Source organism: Balaenoptera musculus, chromosome 3 (assembly GCF_009873245.2).
Source record: "Balaenoptera musculus isolate JJ_BM4_2016_0621 chromosome 3, mBalMus1.pri.v3, whole genome shotgun sequence".
Taxonomy (NCBI): domain Eukaryota; kingdom Metazoa; phylum Chordata; class Mammalia; order Artiodactyla; family Balaenopteridae; genus Balaenoptera; species Balaenoptera musculus.
Window position 1 is genome coordinate 161864589 of NC_045787.1, and position 18146 is coordinate 161882734.

The 18146-nt window shown below is 47.4% G+C and overlaps 1 protein-coding gene across 10 annotated transcripts in view; it reads right to left on the reverse strand.

The window, feature by feature from the left end:
- Positions 1–18146, reverse strand: part of CACNA1A (calcium voltage-gated channel subunit alpha1 A) — a 310161-nt gene that overhangs the window by 217876 nt on the left and 74139 nt on the right. For 9 of the 10 annotated variants that reach the window (XM_036847444.1, XM_036847442.1, XM_036847438.1 and 6 more), the window contains exon 2: positions 17622–17915. In XM_036847444.1, coding sequence (XP_036703339.1) covers positions 17622–17915 — 294 coding nt within the window. Of the gene's footprint in view, positions 1–16707; positions 16785–17621; positions 17916–18146 lie in introns of those variants that run through there. The other variant, XM_036847446.1, reaches the window with a different exon arrangement.

The window sequence follows — 18146 nt, forward strand, 5'->3', positions numbered from 1 at the left end:
TCTCTCCATTTTCTTTCTCCCTCGTCTCTCCGTCTCCTGCCTTTTTCTCCTCCATCTCCTCTACACATACACACAAACACACACGCAATCTCGCTTTTAACATATATGTATCATGTTGTTACTCTCTGCCAGACACAGCGCTAGAGAGGGAGGCCACAGCCAGGGGACACAGGATGGCATGGCCCAGCGTGGTGACCCAGATGCCTGCCCAGGTCTGTGCCACCAGGGTGCCCATGGCCAGGCTCAGGCATGGATGGACCTGTGGGCTGCCTGTGACTCTCTCCCCCTCATTAATTTCACTATCAAACACTCTCAGCATCACAAGTTGTAGGTCTTATTTATTAAATATTTAACTAGGAGAAACCCAGCTGAGATGAAACCTCTCATTTGTGGCAGCCTCAGGAGAGCAGAACACGGGGCCTGCTGCTGGGATTAACTGCAGCTGACGGGTGAAGCCCAGGGTGCCGGAGGGGGACACCGGTGGGGGCAGCCCTCATCCCTGAGGTGGAAAGACCCAGAGATAAAAAGAGCTGGGCCTTTTCCTAGTCTCTCTTGGGATGCCGAGAGGTGACGGCGCCAGGGGCAGGACACTTAAAAAAGTCTAAAACCAGAATAGGTAAATCCACAAAGACAGAATGCAGACTAGCAACCAGGGGAAGGAAGGAGATGATGGGGAGTGACTGCTTAATGGTACGGGGTTTCCTTTTGGGGTGATGAAAATGTCTTAGAACTAGACAGAGGTGACAGATGTACAACACTGTGAATGTACTAAATGCCACTGAACTGTACACTTTAAAATGGTTGATGCAGACCATTTGAAAAAGAACAGATACATATATATGTATAACTGAATCACTTTGCTGTACACCTGAAACTAACACAACATTGTTAATCAACTATACTCCAACATAAAATAAAAATTTTAAAGATAAAATAGTTGATGGTTAACTTTATGTTAAATGAATTTTACCTCAATCTTTTTAAAAAAGAAAAAAATCCATTAAAAAACAGAGTTTTGTTTCCTCTACTCCAGCTGTTAGCTCTAAGGCTGCTGATTTCATTTCTTAAAAGTAACATTTATGTAGGAAGGGCTTACTATCCACATCCCAGGCCCCCTGCTTAGCAACCGTCACATCATTTACACCCACAGTCCTGGGAGGGAGGTGCCATCAGGTTCCTGGTTTTACAGAGAAGGAATTTGCGGCTCAGAGAGGGTAAGTGGCTTGTCCTAGGTCACACAGCTCCAACTCCAGTTCACCTGCTTTCCGAGTGTTCTTAACTACTCGGTGCTCTCTGCCAATTCTAGCTGAATCTTAGGATTGAATTTTAAAAACTGAGGAGTTTTCAAAAGTCCCCGTGCCCAGGGACAGACCTGGACCAATCTCACCAGCATCTGTGGAGTGAGGCTTGGGGCATCAGCATTTTGTTTTGCTCTTTGGCCACACCACATAGCTTGTGGGATCTCAGTTCCCTGACGTAGGATTGAACCCTGGCCATGGCAGTGAAAGCCTGGAATCTTAACCACTAGGCCACCAGGGAACTCTAGGGGCATCAGCATTTTTAAAACTTTCAGGTAGATTCTAAGTACAGCCAACCTTACCTGGGGGGCGGGGGTGTTGTTGAAATACAGATTGGTACTGAGCAGGTCTGGGATGAGGGATGGAGATTCTGCATTTCCAACAAGCTCCCTCCAGGAGATGATGTTGCTGCTGGAAGGTTCTGCAGCAGCAAGTCCCACAGAACTTGCCGTGATGGAATGTACTCATCTGTATGGTCCAGTATAATGGTCACTAGTCACATGTGGCAACTGAGCATCTGGAATGTGGCTGCTGCAACTAAGGGAGTGACTTGTTCAGTTTATTTAATTTTAGCGAATTCTTAAGTGGAAATAGCCATGTGTGGTTAGTGGCTACCTTACTGGGGCATAGCAGGTCTAGACAACCTCCCAGGGAAGAAAGGCACAAGACATCCAACGGGTTAGAAAAAAATGATATCCTCGAACTTTAATAAATAACCTAGAGTCTTGAAAATAACCCTGAGCTCGGTCCCTTTGCTTATGTCTTTAAGTGACCCAAAGGGATAAAGGATGAGAAGACATCTTGTGGGGCAAGGAAGTTGGCTCTTCTCCATTCTTCCTTTTTTTTTTTTTTTCCTTTTAGCATCACTAACCTGCTTGGAAACTTCATCGGTTCCCTTCAGCAGCCCTACCTTGGGTCTCCCCAACCTACCCCTTTCATTCTCTAGACAAGAGTCCTCTATGAAAGAGACCTCCAGCCTCACTACAGCTGCCCCTCACTTCTGTGCTACACAGAGTGACCCAACTCAAGCCCACAGCTCTCCTCAGGTCTCCTCCTAGCTCAGCTTCTCAGCACCAATACCCTCTGTCTTCACCACCCTGTTGTATCTCCTATCCCTGCTTTATTTTTGCACCACAGCACTTAACCAACCAAACAAACTGTAACCTTTAACTGGTCCCTGGTCTGTCTCCCCAGCTAGAATGTTAGCCACACCAGGGCAGGGGTTTGTGTCTGTCTGTGTGTGTTTGTGTCCCAGTGCCTGTACTAAGGAGAAAACAGAGAGCTTCAGCTACCTGTCGAGCATTTACTCTGTGCCGAGCATGATTTTTGTCATTCACCATTGATTTCATCCTTACAGCATCTCTGGGTGGAAAATATTATTCTGCCCATTGTAAAGATGAAGAAATTGAGGATCACTGAAGTTAAGTAACTTCCCAAAGGCAACATCACTGTCAGAGAGGAACCTAGGACTGGCTGACCTCAATGTCCCTTCACTCTGTCCCTTAACTATTCCTTTGTACCATCTCTTCCCATAGGCATGCCAACCTCTCTGGAGCACAGATGTTTTCCCAGGCAGGACCTGAGCACCTGCCCCTCTGGGTCTTTGTTCCTGCCATGCCATTACCTGTTCCATGAAGTTTCCCCATATGATAGATGTGTGACCTTGGCAAGTGACTTTACTCTCTGAGCCTCAGTGTGAACATCTGTCAAATGGGGGCAAAAATAAACCCACTGAGCCCTTGGGACTGATATTAAATCAGTCAAAGAGTCTGAGGGCTCATAAGCTCTCCATAAAGAGGAGCTACTAAGTAGATTTGAAAAGGCAGTCAGTTTCCATTTTCTCCTGGGATATGACACTTCGTCTTTACTGGAGGTCTAGTGAAATCCCAGACATGAACAAGCACAGGGGCCAAGGAAAGGAAACCCATCATGAATGTGAAAAATGGTCCAGTTGCTTTTTTGGGGGGGGAAGCGCGGGAGATCCTGTTTGGTCAGTTAAAAGAGCCATGGCTGGCACTAATTCTTGGAGAGCTTGCTCTTAATCACGTGGTGGCTATTGCACCCTGAAATAAAAGGTGCACCAACAAAGGCACACAGAAACACGCACACTATTGTATGGAGGAGAGAGGAAGCTAATGCCTGGCCCATAACAATAATGAGGGCAAATTCTTATTCATGACCCACTGTGTGCCAGGCACTGTTCTAAGTGCTGCTTGAGCCTTATAACAACCCCACGAGGCAGGAACTCATTTTATGCCCATTTTACAGATGAGGAAACTGAGGACTGGGAGGTGAAGTGACTTGCCCAAGATGATGCAGCTGGAAAGAAACAGAGCTCAGATTTGAACCCAGGTAGCCTGGTTCTACAGCCCTCCCTCTTAACCACTATACTGCTTCGAACACAACACAGAGCCACAGAACCCCTCAGTGTCTATAGAGCCTGGTGCAACCTCCCCGAAAGATATCTATGAAGAATGGCCCTAGAGAAAACAGAGCCAGGGGTGTGACCAGGAACATCATGAAGGAAATACAGACAGCCCGCATGGATTTGAAAAATGCTTTGCATCTTTGGGAACTGAAGAAATGCACATTGCACCACAAATAGATTCCACTTTTCACTTACCTGATTGCTGAAGATATAAAATCAAGGGCAATCTAGTTGGGCCACATAATCAGGGAAATGGGACCTCGGAGTTTGAAAAGGCACAGACTAACTGTTCCTTGCAGCCTGGCCCCAAAGCCTGACATATGACCCAGCTGTGCCACCTCCAGGAATCTGTCCTAAGGAAACAGTCACAGACATGTGTAAAGACATCAACACAGCGGAGTTCACTGCAGTGTAGCTAGTACTGGAGGAAAAACAGCAGCCCTCAAAACATTGTGTAGACACAAAGGGCCCTATTTTCTTATGGAAAACAAAGTATAGGTGTGCCAGGTGGAAAATGGGAATGATGATGCCATTTCCTTTGGCGTAAAAATCTTCACTGTGGCCCACACAATCTACCCTTGTCACCTTCCTGCCCTCATCTCCCCTCACTCACCTGGCACATAGTAGGTGCTCAGTTAACATTTATGAATGAATGCATTTATCAGAATGCACTCCTTTCCCCCTTCACATCTCTAAGTTAATCTGTCTCAGTGGTGTCCTGGACATGCCCAAGGCCAACCTTGGGTGTGGGGACTAAAGGAACAGAGAACCACTGTCTCTACCAGCAGTGCTCACCATGCCAGGAGCCCAAAGAAAGTGAGACACGATTTAAAAACTGGGCAACAGAAGGAGAAGGAGGGAGAAAGGGAGGTTGCAGCAGCTTTCATTCCAACATTTTCCAGCTGAGATTTCCTTCTATATACTCATCTATATTTACATCAACGAATCTGTCAGTAGCAAGCCTGTTGCTGATAGTGTGGGATCTAAAGTTCAGAGAAAGCTGGCTTAGACACCCAGATAGGAAGAGAAACTGTAAGTAAAATTTAAGTAACCCCCCAAACTCTAAATCCACCCACTCTCCTCCAAGGAATCCGTGATATCTTTTACATCAGGATTTCTCATTTCAGCAATATTGACATCTTGGGTTGGATAATTGTTTATTGGGGGTGGGATGAGGGTGCTGTCCTGTGCATTTTAGAATGTTTAGCACATCCGTGGCTTCTACCTGCTAAGTACCAGTAGCACCCCACCCTCCACATTCGTGACAACCAAAAGTATCTCCAGACATTACCAAAAGTCCCCTGGAAGGCAAAAATCACCCCCAGTTCAAAAGCACTGTTTTACATGCAGCCTAGGAAAAATTCCAAACCAATCAACTGTTCTTTCCATACTCCTCCTCAGCTTCCTAAATTTCAAGTCACTTGGTCTCAAAATCTCTTTTACATATTCAAGGAAAGTGGTGGCAACAGTTTTAAGACTTGAGTGACATCTCTAGACCAGAATTTTATTTTGAAAACAATCAGCACCTTGGACAGAGATTTATGCACAAAGATGTTTGTAGCACTGTTGTTTACAAGCAAAACAAACGACTGGGGAGGATTACAAGAAGTATGATATATCCATAAAGTGGAATGTCATCAGATATTAACAACAGTCTTTTCTGGGGTTGCTGCCAACCTATACAGCACCACTGTGTGAATTTAAATGACTCCCCTTTTTCAAGTTGTTAGGTCCATCTGTCAAAAAATTGTCATAATATCTTCATTTTGCTAGAACAAGATACTGAAGCTTTCATTATCTGAGAAATTGAAATAATAAATGTACAGCTCTATGATGCCTATGATATGAGATACAATACCCTTGTGCAGTGTGAACTCTGTACAACTATACATGGTAGCCCTGATGTTGTTGTCCAAGGATATCTAGTGGCATGGAAATGTGTTCAGAAAAGTTTATATCCATAAAAATGTATGGAATGTAATGATAAAATGTCACCAGGGGGGCTTCCCTGATGGCGCAGTGGTTGAGAGTCTGCCTGCCAATGCAGGGGACACGGGTTCGAGCCCTGGTCTGGGAAGATCCCACATGCCACGGAGCAACTGGGCCCATGAGCCACAACTACTGAGCCTGCGCGTCTGGAGCCTGTGCTCCACAACAAGAGAGGCCGCGATAGTGAGAGGCCCGTGCACCGCGATGAAGAGTGGCCCCCGCTTGCCGCAACTAGAGAAAGCCCTTGCACAGAAACGAAGACCCGACACAGCCAAATAAATAAATAAATAAATAAATAAATAAAAATGTCACCAGGGACTTCCCTGGTGACGCAGTGGTTAAGAATCTGCCTGCCAATGCAGGGGACACGGGTTCAATCCCTGGTCTGGGAAGATTCCACATGCCATGGAGCAACTAAGCCTGTGTGCCACAACTACTGAGCCCGCGGGCCACAACTATTGAAGCCCACACACCTAGAGCCCATGCTCCGCAACAAGAGAAGCCACCGCAATGAGAAGCCTGTGCACCGCAAAGAAGAGTAGCCCCACTCGCCGCGACTCGAGAAAGCCGTGTGCAGCAACGAAGACCCAACGCAGCCAAAAATAAACAAAATTCAAAAATTAAAATAAATAAAATGTCACCAGAGATTCTCTCTGGGTAGGAGAGTATACGTATATTTTATGTTCTTCTTTGTATTTCAGGTGTTCAGCAAATGAAGAGGATAGGCCTCTTGGAGGATGTGACTTTTGGGCTGAGACCTAAATGAAGAGAAGGAATCAGCCATGGGGGGACCTGGAGAAACGGTGATGCAAGCAGAGGGAAGAGCCAGCACAGATGCCTACAGATGCAAATAAGCTAGCTGTGGGCAAAAAGGGCCAGTGGGGCTGAGACAGAGTGGAAGGGGTAGAGAATGGAAGAGGTGAGATCAAAGACAAAACAGGGACTAGATCATGAGGGGCCTTGTAGAACCTAGTACATCTGTAATCTGCAATCTCTGGCAGTGAGTAAGCATCTGGGACATTTACCCAACCTACTTGGAAGAGAGATATTCCACTAGCCCAACACTCTTCACCAATGAAGCAAAATCCAAGGAATTCCACTTTTAGTCCCAGTGTTGAAATAAACAAAACCAGAGTGTTTCCAGAATTTTAATAGTCTTTGTAAAGAACACTGTTTATTTTCCTCATCACTACTCAATTAACAAACACACATGCATGATATAGTGTGGGAACTGGTGGGGGATGTGAGGAAGGTAAATCACTGTTCCCTACCCTCAAGGAGCTTTCTAAGTAGAGAGTAAGTCATAAGCTTACCATCTTACTGCTTTTCACAAAGCATGCAAGATTCACTTGACACTGAGGGCGGTAAGTGGAGGGACTTGGTCATTCCCAAGCCAATAAGAACAACAAATATCAGAGAGATCCAGACATGGACACCCACCCTTCCATACACCCTTATATCTAACATCCATCCATCCGTCCATCCATCCATTCATCCACCCAGCCATCTTTTTACCTGTCAGTCCACTCCAGTCAGTCATCTGCCATCTACTCATCCACTCATGTGTTCACCCATCCATCCTTTCTTTCTTTCATCATCCATCCGTCCACCACTCATCTAGCCACCCACCAATCAATACTTATCCACCCACCTATAACCCACCCAATCACCCATCCATCCAATATGTCCATCTTTTCTTTCTCTCATCTATCCATCCTGCCTTCCTTCATCCCACCTAGCCTATTCACCTATTTGTCCATCTGTCAAACCATCCACAGATCTTTCCATCCACCCACGCATTCAACACGAACTACAGGAGATACTTCTCTTTTCTAAACCACAAATATCCATTGATGATCCTTAACTTAAAAGACTCTGCTGTGATTAGGAACAGGCCAAACTTTTAAAATTTTACATCCTAACAACTCTTCCAAAAATAATTCAAATCCACAAACCTTTCTGACTATTCCAATTTGTGCAAGACCCAAATGCTCCAAGTCCTTGTTAGAACTGCACAGAAGCCAGCCTATTCTCACTGGTTTGAAGTCTTTGATGTCTTCAAAGATGGTGCTCTTAAAGCAAGGCTAGAAAGTAGGGTATGGTTAGAAGAAGGGGGAGCTGTGGGCAGACTGGAGAGTCTGGCACTGGAGAGAACCTGGCAGTGGGATGTAGAGAATGGAAGAGGAATTGATTAGAAATATAGACAAGGATTTCTGAGATGAGGAAAATTTTGCCTGGGCCTTGGAATCATGGAATTCTAGTATCTACAATCAACACGACCCTGTGATTGTTTTCCCCTTGGATTATACATTGGAGCGATGGTCGTTTAATCATCCAGGAGAATGGGTTAACAAGATAGATGCCAGAGAATAACAGAGATCAAGGGAGTTGAGAGCCTTGGCAAGAAAAGGCAGAATAATAATAACTAATACTATATAGAACCTACTATGTGTCACACATTATTCCAAGCACTGGGTCAGAGAGGTCACCCAAATAAACCCATCCTTTCTTCTTTCCTCCTATTGATCCATCCATGAATCCATTGATACATCAATCCATCCACTCACATGTAGACACATATAGTGCTAAGTTCCAGGCACTATTTTCTAAGCATAACATGTATTAACTAATTTAATCTTCCAAGATAGGTGCTATTAGAATCCCCAGTGGACAAACTGGGAAACTGAGGCACAGAACACTTCAGTGACTTGAGCAAGGTCACACGGCTAGTGACCAACAGAGTTGGGATTTGAACCCCAGCCCCCTGGCTCCAGAGTCCATGCTCTCAACTCAGCCCTGCTGCTTCTCTACTATTGTAGCAATTGCCAATGCCTAAAACACAGGCTGACTTTCAGAAGACAAGGAAGAACAGGGGCTGCCTGGCTGGCCCAGCCCTGAGAGAGAATAATGGGTAGACTGTGAAATGGCTTAGCCAGTGCCTGTCAGATGGCTGGTGTTCCAGAAATGCTGATGAATCTCAGCTGATTCTAGCTGAAGCGACATTCCCAAGTACACAGACTAAAATTAACACCTTGAATTCATTCATTCAAAAATTATTTATTCAGTACTGCAGCACCGTTCATAATAGCAAAAAACAAGAAACCTGGAAACATCCCAAATGTCCATCACTCAGGAAAGTGGACAAATTGTTGTATCATCACAGAATACAATATTATACAGAGAAAAATAAATAACCTACAGCTATACTCAAATAAGAGAGATGAATTTTAGAAATATACAGTTGAGTGAAAAAAAGCCAGTGCAAGTTCCAGAAGGCTAAAAATCTCAGAAACCACGAAAGTGAAACTTACAGAGTTAAGGCATATATAAATATGTGATAAAGCTTTTTTAAAAAGAAAGAAAGAAAGAGAATAAGACACACACAATCCAAGAGTGAGTGGTTGCCTTTGGGGGAGTGAAGTGGGGGAGGGGCAGGAAGCAAAGGCAGGGTCGGAGGCTACAGGTGGAGGTAAGTTATGGATCATGTTTTAGTTCAGGGTTCTCCCCAAACCAGCAGCATCAGCAGCATCTGGGAACTTGCTAGAAATGCAGATTCTTAGGTTCCACCCTAAACCCCCTGAATCAGAAACTCTGGGGGGCGAAGCCTAGCTACCAGTGTTTCAGCAGCCCTCCAGGGGATACTGGTGCACGTCCAAGTGTAAGCATCTCTGCCCTAGAGCAGGTGATGCTGACCATGCCGGGCTGGGGACCACACTTTGAGGACCACTGTTCTAGTTCTTGACTTCAGTGGCGGGTCTACCAGTGTTTCCATATAGAAGTAAAATAAATAAGGAAAAATAAGTAAAAGGAGAGACGATATTGAGAGTGTGTTGTAAACTCAGAACAGGATTAAAGCAACTGGCTGTTACCCTGAGGTGAAAGAAAACGCCCCACAGTGATATATTCAGCCACTGTAGGTGCCAAGCACGGCGCCAGAGTGGTGACCACAACCGACCCAGCCCTTGCCGCATGGGAGTATACAGTCTGTCCATTCTGATACTTTTTTTCCCCCCATTCTTATACTTTTTACAGAGTGATCATATACACCACATGCTTTCAGTATCTTTTCATCCTCCAATTCCCTGGATGGAGGACTACTACGCCCATTTTACAGATGAAGAGACTGAGGCACAGCCACTGGGAGCCAGAGCTGAGCTTTGCAACCAGGGTCACCTGTCCCCCAAGCCTTTTGCTTCATCTCCACCCTATATTACTTCCCCTCCCCACCTCTTCTCCTCCTTTTAGCCTCCACCCCTGGTGCTATTGCTCAGACAAGCACATCCCTCCATGGACGCCACAAACATTTCATAGCAGAAAGTGAAGGTCAGCAGAGGTGCCCATGCCCATCATTCTTAATAAAGGAAGTAATAAAGGTCAATGACATAAAAGAATATGGCAGGTCAGAAACTGTGTAACTCCACACAGAGCAAGTTCTAGGTCTATCCCAATGTCTCATTTAAGACGAATATGTCCATTTATTCTTAAGATCAGACTTAGCCCTCCTGCAAATGCCGCTTTATAAAATTACTCTTAAAATCGGTTTAAAACTATATAATATTTTACGCACAGGCCTAAAATGAGAACAGAACTTAACAGTGTGATTATTATTTACTGGCAGGTGGGTGACGAAACTGAGTTTCCCTCACTGCTCCCAGGAGGTGGGGTGCGGGCCTCCTAAATAGTGTTATGGGGGGAGGGCTGCTAATCCCAAGTTCCAGGTCCAACCTGAGCAGGGAACACCTTAAAGGAAGACCCAAAAATACTCCCAGGCTGAAAAGAAGATAAAGCCGCTTCTGACCCAAGAGAGACGACAAAACTTGATCCGTATTTAACTCTGGAATTTCGCGCTTCAGAGCCGGGATCTCTCTCGCATTAGCTGCCTTAAATAAGCAGCTTCCAAAAGCACAATTCATTCCAAGATAAAGTCTCAGCTTTTCAGAGGGAAAAAGCTACCTATCTTCTCCTTTCCTGGGCATTGGCACCATCTCTGGCTCCCTTCCTCTCTGGACTGTTAAGAACTCACCAGTAGGGTCACCAACTTCCTTGTTTGCCCAGAACTGCTGGATTTTTCAAGATGCTAAAACCAGGACAGTCCCAGGCAAACTGGGGCATCTGGTCACCCTACCCAGACAAGGACTAAAGCCCAGTGGTTTTTGAAACATAAGTTGCTGAGCCCACCCACCTGGATCCCTCTCCTGGAATGTTCCTTGCCTTCTCTATTCTCCCAGGAAGTGAGGGAGAGGGGAGAAGGAAGAAAGACAGAAACTGGGGGAAGAGGGGGATGCATTCTAACCCCAAAGCTGAGCAGGGATCTATTGTTAAACTCTCAGGAGTCACCTGGGGCGGCCACAGCAGCTGTCCTAGGCCTGCAGTCTCCATCCTGGGTTGGACCCTTTGGCTCAGAAGAAGGAGGGGGGGCGGTGGCAGTGGGCAGGGAAGCTAATTATACTTTCTAAAACTCCTTTACCTAGTCACCCACAGAGGAAGGGATCAAGGGAGAGGAAGACAATTTTATCTCAGACCGAAGAGAACAGAAAAATAGGTCAAGTGGGCATACATTTTTCCTCCCTCAAAGCTTCCAGAGAGAAAAGAGAATGCAAATGGGTTACCAAAGGGGAAAGAGGGGGAGGGATAAATTAAGAGGTTGGGATTAACATAAACACACTACTATATATAAAATAGATAAACAACAAGGACCTACTGTATAGCACAGGGAACTCTACTCAGTATTTTATAACAACCTATAAGGGAAAAGACTCTGAAAAAAAGCATATATATGTGTATACGTATAACTGAATCACTTTGCTGTACACCTGAAACTAAGACAACATTGTAAATCAAATATTTCAATTAAAAAAAAAAAAGAGTGCCACGCTCAGATTAATAAATCCAAACTGGCCAGTCAACAGAGGGGCCCTTTGCTCCCACTCCTACCCAGAGAGCCTGGTTTCTAGTCAAAAAGTTTCCAAAAAAGAACATAAGGAGCAAAAAGTACTCTCCAATATTATGGTTCATGCATTTTGGAGCTTTCTCCATGCCGGACACTGTGCTGGGCATTTCTCATGCATGACCCCACGTGACCTCCTCCAGAGTCCTCCAAGGAACATGCTATCAGAAGCAACATCTTCATCATGTACATGAGGAAACAGGCTCTGATGCCCAAGGCAGCCTGGCTAGTGTGAGCCATTCGAACCTTCCTGGTGGCGTCTTCCATTGTTGAAGGAGTGCATGTTGTGTGCTTGCTACTGGGGAGGCAATGGAGGGGGGGTGTACATAATCCCCCCAGATGTACCCAACAGATGTCCCCCCAAAATCCCCTGAAGGAAGACTCCACTCTCAAGGAGCCACTGCTCCCCAATTTCTCAAGCACTAACATTTCAGAGACCTCCTTTGGTCTGATACCCTCATGCACACACAGCCCTCGTGTCACTCCAAGATCCACACCTAAAACCCACTGAAAAGCTAAAACATGGGTACATAGGGGAATCAGATCTCAAAGATTTGGCAACTGGGTGAAGAGAAGCACTTTTGTCACTCACTGGACAAACATTAATGGAGTGCCTACTGTGTGCCAGGCGTGATGGGGAGGCAGTGGTGAGTAGCATGATGGGTATAGGTCTTATGGCCTCGGGGAGCTTGCTTTTTACTGCTGAGTGGCAGGACCAAAGCACCCCCCCAACCAGAGACCCCCTTCTCCCACACTGGAGACCCCCCTCCCTTGCTAGACCTCAAATCAGGGCAGGAACAGAGCTACAAATGACATCCTCACCCTTTCTCATTTCTCTGACTGGCACTTAAGGCTACCACTTCCTCTACTTTCTACACATCCACAATCCTTTACGCTAAACCCTCGAGGCCAGACGTGCTCTGGAGCTTAGAACTTGGTGTTTTTAAAGGGAATCACAGGGATGGGAATGTAAAATGGCACAACCATTTTGGAAAACAGTTTGGCGGTCTCTTATAAACACATACTTACCACATAACCCAGCAATCCTACTCCTGGGTATTTATTTCCCCAAAAGACATAAAATGTACGTTCCCAAAGTTCCCACAAAAATCCGTCCACCAATGTTTACAGCAGCTCTATTCATAATCGCCCAACCTGGAAACACCCCAAATCTCCTGGGAAATGGATGAACAGTCCAGGCATCCCATAGAATATTACTCAGCACTCAAAAGAATGAGCTACTGATAACACACAGCAACATGAATGGATCTCAAAGGCTACATGAAAGAAGCCAGAATCCAAAGACTACATACGATATGATTCTATTTATACGACCTCCTAGAAAAGGCAAAACTATAAGGATGGAGAACAGATCAGTGCTTGCAAGGCACTTGGGTAGGGGGGTGCTGACTCAAAGGGTCACTAGGGGATATTGTGGGGTAATGGAACTGTTCCACATTTTGACTTGGGTGGTGCCTACATGCCTGCACGCATCTGTCAAACTCTGAGAACTTTACGCTTAAAAGGGTGAATTTTGCTGAAAGTAATGTATACCGCAATAAACCCGGTCTTTGAGAAAAAGAAAAAAAAAGATAACAGGATGCATCTATGATGTGACCTGGATACTGCAAGTGTAACTAGGGGCTTGTTGGAAAAGCAGAATCCCAGACCCCACCCCAAATCTGCTGCACCAGAATCATCATTTTAACAAGGCAAGCCTCACACTCAGGAAAGTTTGGAAAGTGCTACAATGTATACATAACACTCCCACTGGGTCTGCGGGAGCAGCACCCCGCAATCAAGCATATCTACTGTTTCTTCCGTGAAATATACCAAAATGCACACCAAGTGGGATAAATTTAAGACTGTAAATTAAGCTTATAAATTTGGGTCAGTTCAAGGTAGGTTTTTAACCCCTAAATGAGCTGATCTTTCGGTTTTCAGAGCTTTTTAGATTTGGGGATTGCGGAGAAGGAATCGCACCTTTGCAGGGAGAAAAAAAAAACCCCAAGGGGAAAAAAAACATGCTAATTCCTACTTCCCAGAGTTTTGCCCTTCTGGAAGTACCTGCCACGCTGATCTAGTAGAAGAATTATACAGTCATTCCTTCCTGCCCTTCAAGCACAAGCTACTTTTCAGGGTGGGCCAAGCCTCTGATAATATGCTCCAACTTCTCCCAGGGCTCCCTCTGCTTCCCATGCAGAATGTTCCTCTTTAGAGAGTCTTTGATTAAAATAAAAAACAACAACAAGGGGGTGAGTGCCAATCAGCCAGTGTCCGTGGGTTACCTGATGTGATGAGACTCTGGGTTTCTTGGTAAGAGTCCGGAAAACAAGGGTATGAAAGCCCGGAATCCTGCAAGCACTTCAGGAGAAGGAGCGTTATAACACAGACCTGAGTCCGTGGCCCAAATTCCTACACCATGCTCAGCGCAAGATCTGCGGGCGTCAGCAGGACTGGGGAAAGATGACATTCACGTTGGCGCTTGGTAGCGCGTCAGAAGGAGCAAGCGGCATTAAGTGGGGGCTCTAGGAAGGTTGACAGATGCGCCTTATCGAGCTGACAGATTTGAGCTCTTTAGAAGCCATCATCAGAGCCCGTCACAGCCATATTTAAATCAGACTTCCAATCGAGGAGAACACGGAACCAAGGTGTGTGATCCAGACAGCTTTGCTGCCTGGAATCCTCCAAGAGTGAAAAGCACCAATGGAAATCTGAACATCAAAGATTTCCATTTGGGTTTTCTGACTTAGAGAAAAATGAAATTCATGAGAACCTCTTAATTCTCACTGATGGCTTCAAGCTTGAGCTGCCGAGGGAAGTGGGGTGCAGAAGGGGAAGGAATCACAGTGGCAAAGTGCCCGTGACCATGGGGAATGCAAGGTTGCACCCTCCCCTCCACCAGCGTGCATTTGGAAGTAACACTCTTAGGCCCTCGGAGCACACACCCGAGTTCATGGAACAGCCACTGACTGACTCCTCCACGTGACGGTGAAGAACCTGCTTTGCCCACTCACCTGCAACCCTCAGTAAATGCCATTTCCAAATACATGTTCCGCGACATGCACATCAAAGAACGGCAGTGGCAATTCCACTCCTAGGTATAAACTCAAGAGAAACGACTCTCCAAAAAGTTCAACCAAAGACACGCACAGTCTGGAAATGACTCAAATGGCCCTCAACTGTAGAACGGAGAAGTACGTTGTGGGAGAGTCAAACAATAAAATATCACACAGCGATGAGAAGGAACAACCAACAACGACCCACAGTGACATGGACGCATCTCACAGACAGATTGTTGAGAAAAAAAAAAAAGCCCGGCACAAAAGAACACAGCCTCTGACTCCATTTACAGGAGGCTCAAAAGGAGGCCAAATGAACCCATGGGGTCAGAAGTCGGGGTAGCGGTAACCCTTATCGGGGGAGTAACCGGGAGGGGGCAGGAGGGGACTTTCTGGGGAGCTGGTTACATTCTTTTCCTTGACCTGGGCGCCAGTGGCATGAATGTTCACTTACTAATCTGGACTTGACTTGTGTACTTTCCCATGTGTGTATATATATACATTAGACTTTATTTTAAAAGTTCTAAATAAGTACTTAAACACTTTTTTTTTTTAATGGCAGAAATATTTAGATACTCAAGTCCATGTTCTGCCCTGGTACCCTGACTCTGTGGTGTTTCCACAGTCCATTTCTTTGCACTGGCCCCAATGCCCTTATCCAGCCCCCCATCTCTCTGTCCCCTCCCCTCTCATCACCTCCCCCCCTCCCCCAGAGAAAGCTCAGTCCTGGATGTCTCTGGTTGGTGACAGCTTGGGGGATGGAGAGCTTTCCCTTTGAGAGTGGGGCTGTAGAATGTGTTTGCTGCCTCAGGCCAAAGAGAGAACAAAAACTGGCTGCAAAAAGCAAAATGCACAAACTCATCACAAAGCTCCCAAGAGCAAGAAAGCCAAAGAAAACCTCCAAAGGACTCCCAGTTCACCTGCATCCCTCTCTTAAGATCCCTCCTTCCGAGGGACTGTTGCCATCCCTTCCCTCCCCAACAGCCCTCTGATCTGCAGGATTCAGGCTGGACCGGGGTGAGCTAAGGACACATTAGGATTCCCACCTTCTTCCTTTCCTCCTAGTAGACTCCAAATCCAGGCTCCAGAAGGCGATCCAAAGCCATTTTCAACACGGAAACCTGTCAGCCCAGTGAATCGCTCCTGGACACCCCCGAGCTATCTGATCTTGCACACATTGACACAGTGCCATTCTCCATGCCTCCCCCCACTCCTCCAGAGATTGGGGGGAGACAGGCAGAGTGATTACAAGACCCCTGAGCATTTCAACAGATCATCACAAGGTTGAAACTTAGGAGGCAAAGACTTGGCTCCTGCCTTGGGCACCAATCAAAATGACATCGTGATTAGGGATACACCCCTCCAAAAAGACAGCAGCTGAACCTCTTAATTTTCACCACCCTAGAAGTAGACTGCTCACACACACTCCAAAACCTCAGAGCCCTCTGTTACAGTTTCCGCACCCAGTAGGCAAAATTTCGCTCAATTCTGATCCCCCCTAAAAGTGAATCCACCAGTCAACGTGTTCCTCAAGTAAGCAACCCCAGGACCACCTGAGGCTCAGCCCTGTTGAGTATCTAACTGTCAAAACCATACACAAAAAGGATGGGGGCTCATCAATGAAGCCCATGGGCCCAACCAGCCCCATTCGTTTTTACTCCGAGGGCAGCCAGTTGGAACCGAGCCGAGGAGAGGCACATTTGGGCATGGCACCCTGGCCAGTCAGCCTGGGAAGCAGGGTTCGTCACCCTACTTGGAATCTGGGTCATGCTTAGATAACTGCTAGAAAGCCCAACTAATTACCCATCCTTGCCTCCCTACATCTCAACAGATGTTAAGCCCTCCTCAAGGTTTATTTCAAGCAGGCATGAATTTAAAGAAACACAAGGGGATCTGGATTTTGATAGCATCTCAACAGAGGAAAATGTGTACTCCACTTTCTTCCTCTGGATCTTTAATTAAAAAAAAAAAAAAGGCATTTACCTGCCCAAGATGTCCACACGGATGCTGTCTCTCCTGGTGTCCCCTCCCGGGTCTCTAGGGTGGAAGAAGCAGATTCCAACCCAAGGCCTAACACGGCACCCTAGGAAGGACCCAGCACCTCATTTTCTCTTGTCCTATCTGTCTTATTGAAGTAGCTCATCCTGGGTCTTCCAGGTCAGGGCCCCAGATGGGGCAAACGGGATGTTTTCTACACCTCAAAAGATGATGATGGTCCCTAATCAGTGGGTGGAAGGAAATGGAACCTGCAGACATGGGGAGTCATAAAATGCCCCCCATCCCTTCCTGGCCAGCGGCCCATCCAGGGATATTAATTCTGGTCAGTGCTGGCCCCTCAGTGTGAACACCACATGCTCTCCCACCGGCTCTTGGCCCTGGGAACCCCTAGGCACCCTCCTTGAGAGGGGAACCCCCAACCTCGGGCAAGCAGGGGTGGAGAGGCCTGAGAGCTGGGACTGAGCTCCAGCTCTGGAGGCAACCGTGGATTCCGGCGAGGGGCGGCTAAGGAAACCCAGCCAAGGACCCCATGCTTCCCCTGCCCTGGTCAGAGTGCTCAGGCCCCGGCCTGGTCTACGCTCATTCGGGGAGAAGTCTGACCCATCCGGAACTGGCTCTAAAGGCCCCTGTACGACCCCAGGGCCCAGCCCTCATTCTGAAATCGGTCCTTGGGAGGAATCCACTCCCCCGGCGCCCACAACCCCAAGCCTCCACGGTACCTCAACCCAGCTCGGGCTGGAGAGATGCTCCACACTCCTCCCCGGTGCCCCCTCTCCCAGCCCCTGGAAGACCCCCCCCCCTCTCCGCCTCCCATCAACCCCCGGGTCTCTCCCAGTCTGGAAGAGGGGAAGCGAGGGAGGAGGGGGAGGCGCAGTTGCCGGGGTTTGGGCAAAGGATATGGCCATTCGGTGATCTTTTTGGCGTATTTTCTCACCACGTTGTCCTCGCTGAAGAGGAATAGAGACCGGTTGACCGTGAGGCAGTTCTGTCGGACGGGGATGGGGTTGTACAGGGCCATGGTCCGCGCTCTCTGCGCCATTGACTGCTTGTACATCCTTTGCGCCCCGGGCTGCCCGCCCTGCCGGCTGCCCCCGGCTCCTCGCCCGCCTCCGGCGCCCACGACCACCCCGGCGGCTGCCCCGGAGCCTCCTCCCCCGTAGCGGGCCGGCATCTCGTCTCCGAAGCGGGCCATTCTGCAAAGAGCAAAGGGCTCCGGGTTACGCTGCGGCGAACGATGCGGAAGACGCCGCAGCCGCCGCCGCCGCCGATGCCGATGCCGATGCTGCCGGGGCTGTGAAGACGGCGGCTGGAGCTGCGACTGCGGAGACGCTCCACGGCCCAGCCCATCGGGCGGCGGCGGCTCGGCGCCTCGGGTCGGGGGCTCACACGGCGGCTGCCCGGCCCCAGCCGGGGATAGCAGCTCG